The 7,826-nt window shown below is 34.3% G+C and overlaps 2 protein-coding genes across 6 annotated transcripts; both read right to left on the reverse strand.

Annotated features, from left to right (window-relative positions):
* Window positions 1-101: 101 nt before the first annotated feature.
* Window positions 102-851, reverse strand: LOC101212284 (protein LIGHT-DEPENDENT SHORT HYPOCOTYLS 4). Its single transcript, XM_004134361.3, has one exon. The coding sequence runs from the start codon at window positions 820-822 to the stop codon at window positions 289-291; it is 534 nt and encodes a 177-aa protein (XP_004134409.1). The 5' UTR covers window positions 823-851; the 3' UTR covers window positions 102-288.
* Window positions 852-3,396: 2,545 nt separating this feature from the next.
* On the reverse strand, window positions 3,397-7,826 carry LOC101208364 (putative E3 ubiquitin-protein ligase XBAT35). 5 transcript variants are annotated; one of them, XM_011652627.2, is made up of 11 exons: window positions 7,675-7,826; window positions 7,207-7,438; window positions 7,002-7,116; window positions 6,674-6,754; window positions 6,460-6,548; window positions 6,267-6,358; window positions 5,973-6,054; window positions 5,085-5,187; window positions 4,947-4,997; window positions 4,618-4,703; window positions 3,397-4,201 (listed from the first exon to the last, which is right to left on the reverse strand). In XM_011652627.2, the coding sequence occupies exons 2-11, from the start codon at window positions 7,306-7,308 to the stop codon at window positions 3,572-3,574; spliced, it is 1,431 nt and encodes a 476-aa protein (XP_011650929.1). In that variant the 5' UTR covers window positions 7,309-7,438; window positions 7,675-7,826; the 3' UTR covers window positions 3,397-3,571. The 5 variants fall into 5 exon arrangements, with proteins under 5 accessions (XP_011650929.1, XP_011650928.1, XP_031739195.1 ...); XM_011652626.2 differs by having other exon boundaries at window positions 7,657-7,795; XM_031883335.1 differs by having other exon boundaries at window positions 7,679-7,767.

Here is a 7,826-nt window from a genome sequence, read left to right on the forward strand (position 1 = left end):
CAAGAAAATTTAGAGTAGTTCTACAAAATATTACTTAAGAATTACGTGGGATTAATGAAACAAGTAAATAATAAATAAATAAATAATTTAATAATATGTTATGAGAGTAATATGAAATACATTATATTAAAAAAATTTAAATTTCAAATACACTACAGGACATTCTTGTGGAGAGAGAATGAAAAATAATAATAAATAATAATGACCATTTAGGTAATTATATATGTTATATTATATATCATTCTTACCATATAGTAAATGAAAAGGCTTTTAATTTAGTTATGTAGTTTATAACTTCAACTGACTCATTGTAGTTTCACTACAACTGCTAGCACCCGAGCGTGACGGCGGCGGACCCAACGGCCGCTTTCGCTTCTTCTTTTGGTAACTAATCCCTCTAGCCTTAGCTTGCAAATCTCGAACCTCACGCAAATAAACACGCACAGGCCGAGCCCCAAAAGGGTTGGTCTCAGCATTCCCACCGTGCTCCTCGTAAGCAGCCCGAAGGCGGCCCACAAGTGCGTCAAGGCTGCCCCAGGCTTGGCGCAACGGGCAGGTGCATGCACCAGAAGGGCTTGGGTGGCCGAAGAAAGGGCAGAGATTGGAATGGATCTTGGTCTTTCCAAATTGGTCGAGGTAGCGGAGGAAGTCGACGACGTGGGCGCCGGTGCAGCGAGCCAAGGCTAAGGGTGGGGTGCGGTTGGTTATGTAATGGCCGAAGGAGGTCCAGTCGCGGCGCTTTTGGTTCTCGTAGCGGCTGAGAGTTGTGGAAGAGGAGGATGGTGTGGGTTCGATAACAGTGTCGTTTTGAAGTGAATCCATAAAAAATGGTAACTAAGATGTTAAATGGAAGGTTTGAGAATGATAAGATTTTATGAAGGAAAAAGATTGAATAAGGGGTAATTTGGGGAATTTGATTGATTAGAATAATTTAAAAAATTCTAAAAAACTCTCTTTAATTAAATACTTTATTTTATTATGATTTATATTTCCCGAAATATTCCTTCCTCCGGTCGGTGTTTGTTTTCCATTTCAATTACGGTGAAATAAAATTACTTTTACCTTTTGTAAAAAAGTACTTATAAGTTATAACATTTGCATTTGTCAAAAAAAAACAAAATATGAAGTTATAATATATAGAATCACTTAGTCCGTTAATGTTTCTAAAGCCACCATCAGACAATCGAAATTGATTAGAATGCATTAATGAAAATAGAGACTTGAAATCGTGTAGCGGTAACACTTAGAATACATGACCATATCTATATTTTTATTCTATATTATTTACTTACTATGACATCGTTTTAGGTCTTAATTTTTATTCAATATTCTTAGCGATATATAGATCAAAAGTAATTTTGAAATGCTTATATGGAAGACAGTCATAAGATTTGTGCTTTTTTAAGAAAGAAATGGTAAACATCAAAGGTATTTTATATTTGGACCTTGAAATTATTGTTAACTTCTTATTTTTTAAAAGAATAATATAGTTACTAATTAGACAGATAAAATATTTTACATTTAATTTTAAACCCTTTTATTTTTATTAAAGAAAAGAATATGTTTATTTTTGTTTGAATCCTACCTCTTAGAGCTAAAGAATAAAATGATGGTTGATCGTACAATGTGTGTATAGTATGTATGTATATAGTTCAACATTGGAGATTAGAATAATATATATATATACACATATATTAGGTTTTCTGTTTATAGAATAAAATGCTAAAAACTGCAATTCAATACCTTTGGAAAAATATGTTTTAGAAAAAGTGCTTGAATATAAAAATAAAGGGGAAAAATAACAATGACAACATTTTGTGTCATCATAACCCCTTTCCACCCAATGAATTCTAGCTTTCTCTTCTAACATTTTTATTTTGAAAATGCAAATTTTAAAAAAATGCATTTTCAAATGTACTAAAATATTAAAACTATTTAAAAATAGAGTAACCTATTTAAGTTTATATATATATATATTTTGCTATTATGTTGTATGGTAAGATTTGTATAATATCTGTTTGTTGCCATTTGATAATCCTTATTTTTCATCAATAAAAATAATAAAAACGTCTATCTATTATTTTCTTGTTTGGGCAAGAAAAAAATAAAGTATACATTTACTGAACTTTTTCTTTTTTAAGGAATTGCTTATTCAAAAGTATAACAAGTTTCCTAGGAATCTCTTTCTCTAAAAGCAAAGTAATCAAATCTACAATTTTATTTCATAATATATTTTTCTAAAAAAAATTACCCAACTTGGCCTTTAATATAAAAAGCTAAAATAAAGGGTAATAAGTAAGAAGAAAAAGAGTGGTCGTTGTGCTGCCAACAAAGTACAAAATTGTAAATTCCATGAAATTTTAAACCAATATCTGAATTCAATAAATATTAGGGTAAGAGTAATATCTCGTTTTCTTTAATTTATTTGCATTAATACTAATACGAGAGAAAAAAACGTATTGAACTTATATTATTAATCAAATTTAATCCAAATGATCGACTAGGTTGCCCAAGATAGATCTTGAAAATCATTTCCTCTCCGCTGTGAATTATAGTTGCTTTTTAGCTCTCAGAAACAGGCTTATTGTGGACAACAATTGCCTTTTACTTTTATAATGCATTTTGAAACTTTAACCAAAATTTAAAAATCTAAAAAAGTAAAGAGCTATTTGAATTACTTTCTTCAAGTAGCTTTCTACTTTTATTTTTCAAACCATATTTTAGAGCTCTAATTGAGGAATCTGACTACACATTAGCCAAAGTAAAATTATAGATTTGATTCTTTCATAGTTAAAATCCATCTATATAGTTTCATTAGACAAACGAAAATAATCATATAACCATCCCTATCATAAACACTATATAGGAAGTTTCATCAGTCCATTCAAACTAAATTCTAACTTTTGAAGCAATAAGGTCTTCCACTCAATCAAAATTGTAATTTAACAAGAACACAACTTAATACTAGTATATAGGACAAAAGAATCTAATTGGAATACATTTTGAGAATTCTTCTTCACAGTGTTCGAAATAAAGCAGAATCATAGTTAAAAGGGAATGCTATTCAGTACTAGCTTATCACTAAATCATCTAAGCTAATATTCCAAGGAAACACAATTGATATTTAAGCTTTGTTCTTTAACTCTAAGATTAAACTAACAAATATGCCTGTAGAAGATCAAAATCAAGATATGGATAGTGGAAAAATGAAGCACAATACCCCTCTTTCCTCTTTGATTCCTAATCAGTACAAAGCAAAGTAGCAATAATGTCTATCTTCAGTTTAAGCCTTGAAGAAACAGTTTTTAAATTTGGAGCCCCTAACCTGTCACAATTTACTGATTGGGGCTTCAAGAATATTAATTCTGAATTAGTAAAGAAACAACCTTCCAAGTATAAGCATGGTTGCCTGATCAAAAACTAGTGATATTGATAAATTGTTTTTAAATTACATTACCACTTTTGTGTCCACACAATCAGATAGCACATTGATTTATATATGTTGAAAATTATATCGACAGGATCTGTACATTTAAAGAGTTTACTCACAGTATTATTCACCGTTCTGGACTCATACAGCATACAATCTGACAACCTGGTCAATCTTGGCGCGACAAACTGGACATCCCCATTTCTTCGATTTGATTTCGGTCAAGCAATTCATACACCCAGCCATATGTCCACAGGGAATGCAGGCTCCTTGAACAGGGGCATCCAAGCATATGACACAGGACGAAGAACTCATTTCATCTTTTCCTTCACCCGCTTGCAAGGGAGCGTTATGAGCAGTTTGAGATGACAAGTCAATTGGACTTGAATCGATTGAAGGATAGTGAATTGCACCATTGTCAAGAATCTCATCGGCTGCCAATGGGGCTGAAGGTACCGCATCTGGAGGGGTGACATTAGTCTGGATTTGAGGATGTTCGTTTGCAGTGATGCTCTGGCCAGCTTCATTCATTTCTGATTCATTAGTGCCTAATTTTGTAGAATGCGTTGTTTGTCCAACTGGACCTGTATGGCTACTAGATGTACTTGCTTCAGAACTTGGATTGGGATCAGGAAAGGGTGGTCTCCCATGGATAACTGACTGGATGGAGGCATTAATGGCCATGGCTAGCTCCACATCTTCTGAGTCTGGTGGTGCAGTTGCCGACACACCCGGACCATGGTTACCACTCATAAATGTTGGGTGCATCATCTGAAATATTCCAAAAAATTCTAGGTTATTGCAATTGTAGTCGACCTTCCTACTTAAGAGTAACACATACTACAAGAGACCTAATCCATAAACTGACCCCCTTACTTCCTTTGTTATTAAAATATTGGGAAAGGATTTCAAGAGCTTGCATAGTCTTAATTCGAGGTGGATTCCTAATTCTAAGGATAAGATCAACCATAAGCCGTGGAGACTGGAGAGCAACGGTCGGTTAAAAAAAATTTAAGATAAAAAATTATAGGCCATGGAAAGCATAGGCTAGTTATGACATTCACTTTTCTGAAGCACTTCACACTAAAAGGCTCAGAAACAGGCACAGAACATGGACAAAAAAAACTATATAAATTCATTATCTATCTTCAAAATGAATCAAGACCAGAAGAGAATGGAAATATTACCGAAGTAATTCCTTTGCATGCATTGCAAAACCACTGAAGTTGTTCCTTGTCATTTTCATTGCCAGATGCAAGTTTCAAGCGAGTTTCTTCATAAGAAAAAAACAGATATATAACAATTACAATGAGTTCAAAAGAACGAATAAACGTTAAGTCGAGAACAGAGAAAGTACAAGATTAAAGTAATTAGACCCATATAAGAGATCTGTGAACTCAAAGGAAGCCGTGATATCCCAAGTCTCTTGATAGCATTTACCATGGAACAGTAGTTTGGGAGAAATACATAAATTATAATCATTATATGAATATAACGTTTTAACCCAGTAGCTCACCAGTAGAAAGTTGGGAGTTGTTACGCCTTTTCCGCTCTCTCTTTGAGAGAACTTCGGTAATATGCAAAGGCAATTAGAGAACCAATAAATGAATGCATCTTTCAGTCCCTAGAGGGCCAAGATAGAGTCGGGACTTACTTGCAGCGTTGTCCACAATCATAACTGATGGATCAGAATGCTGTAACTTTGACTGATCCAAATCGGCTTTCCACAGTTGAACAACAGTACGAGGTTGAGCGTCCTATCATTTACAAAGAAGGATTACACAACGAAATCATAACATAAGACACTCTACGGTGAAGTAATTTTATAATACATCTTTGACATCTAAGATCAGAAGGTAGAAGAGGGATGAGAAAAGAATCCCTCACCGTGAAGAATGAGAAAAATAAGAACTAGGTGGGATCTTCCAGTGGACCAATATTATAAATATGGACGACACCAAAAGGTTGCCATGATCAAGAGATAACAGAAAATATAAATATGCTAGTCAAGTACAAATTGTATCACAATTCACATTCACTTCCACTTCACTTGGTAAATCTACTGCACAGTAGTACATGCTATAAAGAACTGGGGTCTTTAAATGGGGTGAATTCCACCACTTACAGACAAAAAAAAAAAAGGAACCTAAGATTTTCCAAATAAGTTGCACACTGTCGTGATCAGTTACTGTGGTTCCAAGGTCGCACAATAAGCTTGGAATATGAAAACTAGAGAAGTAACAAACATAATTATCACAACACCATCTCAAGTCCAGCATTAGTAAGAGATAACACATACATAACAGTAAAAAGCTTGATCATGTGATGTGATCAGTAAAAAGTTTCACATACATAACACATAGATAACACATGTGATCATATTTTCTTTCATCTTTAGCGTGATAATGCAAAAGCTTGACATGTAAAAACTATTGATTGCAATGTACATGTGATGACGAAGATTTTAATTACTAAAACCTTTTACATAACAGTAAACATCCGACATCAGAATGGTGTCAACTATCAATATTATGTGTTGTACCTGTAGACTTGTGTAGATTGCAAGCTCCAATTTGAAAGGCTTTGAAAGGTTCCGCGCCCCACATGGTAAAATAACAGCCCAACTGCAATTGGAATTTACATAATTTGACCAGAAAAACTTACACAGAGTTTGAATAGAAATAGAAGTAATCATAGATCATGAAAACTTCACGTTAAAGAAAAAAATCACAAATCATGTAGCAACTTACTACATGGTGTTTAAAAAGGCATACATTGGTGTAGAACTAGGAAAAGAACAAACTTAAATTCCGGAGTATGGGAATAAAGTACTTACACTTTCCTTGAGACCAGTTGAGGAGCCAATAGTTCCAAAAATCCTGGTCCATAGAATTCCCGCAACCAACCCGAGAACAAACATATATGACTCTACAAACAACTCTTGAAACATAAGTTTCAATAATCATCTTGAAACCACAGAATCAACTGAAATACATTGGAATTTGAATAGAGTTACAAGGTAAACAAACCTCGATTGTACGAACAACATTGCTATGACCTTTTGCTCTAGCAACATCAAGAGGACTCTGACAATCATCATTCATGATCAAAGGATTTGCTGCAAAGTATGTCAAAATCATCCATTATACTTCCTTGGAAAAAAAAAAACTTACCCAATATACTTGTAGTTGTAAACAAATATTGAAAGGAGCATTGTGCTAATATGGATAGAGTATGACAAACCTCCATTAGAAAGAAGTAACTTGACATTGTTTTCAAGACCTCTTTTAGCTGCATGATGTAAAGGAGTGCCATTATGACGCCCTAAAATGTATTGGAAAGGGTTAGGATAACCAAAGCAGAGCTCAAGTTGAGAGTAAAGAGGAACTTTAACACTAAATGCAATACCAAAATGCAATGAAAAGAAATAGCATTCAAAGTTCTATTGCTGAGACACCCAGTTAAGAAAAATCTATAGCATCAAAATAGCAAAGGAAGATTGATTTTTACACAACATACTTGAAAATAAGGATGTAAGGAAAAAAAAAAACAGAATTAGAAAGCGAACTACCAGGCCTATACGCATTAACATTAGCACCAAGTTCTATCAAAGTTCTGGCGACATTGTGAAGCTCAGGATTCATGCAGGCCACAATCAAAGGAGTTTTCGCCTCCTTATCAATCCACTGTACATATCATGAAAGTAAGAACCGCAGCACCATGTGCAAATAATCGTACTTTTAACAGAACAAAAATAAAAAAGAATCAACAATCACCTCAAGGCCTGCACCGTCTCGACAAAGGGCTTTAATCCCTTCTGTGTTGCCATAGCTAACTTGCTGATACAACAGTTCATCTTTCGATTGTTGTTGCCCCATTTCAGTCCAACCGACAAAAACTAATCCAATAGGTCTGAAAGAAAAAACCAGGATTTGGCATAAAAATGTCCCTGGAAAATTCAATTCAAGACCCCTCTGCAATAATGGGAGCACCCTCAAACTCCCAGCCCTGAAAAAGCACAAGAACGGTGGAACCAAGTCAATGGAGCATTTCAGGTTAAATCGATCCAATACGTGGGGCCGAAGAATAATTATGAAAAACAAATCGCAGTTTTTGCCCAAAAATCAAAAGAGAAAAACAAGAGATGCTTACGACGGATTCCAATTTCTTAACCGATAAGAGTTCCGAACAAATATTAAACACAAAAGTCAAAAAAAAATCCAGACCTTGATGTTATCCCTCACCTACTCTGTTTCTGAGAATGAATTTCAACGGAGTTTTGTGCGATATGTCGTTCCGGGATTTTCCGAAGAATCAAAAATCAAAAGAAAAACCAAAGAAGCTTCCGTAAGGACCAGAAAAGAAAAAAGTAATCGTCAATCGTGAATTGGATTAT

This window comes from Cucumis sativus, chromosome 3 (genome assembly GCF_000004075.3).
Source record: "Cucumis sativus cultivar 9930 chromosome 3, Cucumber_9930_V3, whole genome shotgun sequence".
Classification (NCBI taxonomy): Eukaryota; Viridiplantae; Streptophyta; class Magnoliopsida; order Cucurbitales; family Cucurbitaceae; genus Cucumis; species Cucumis sativus.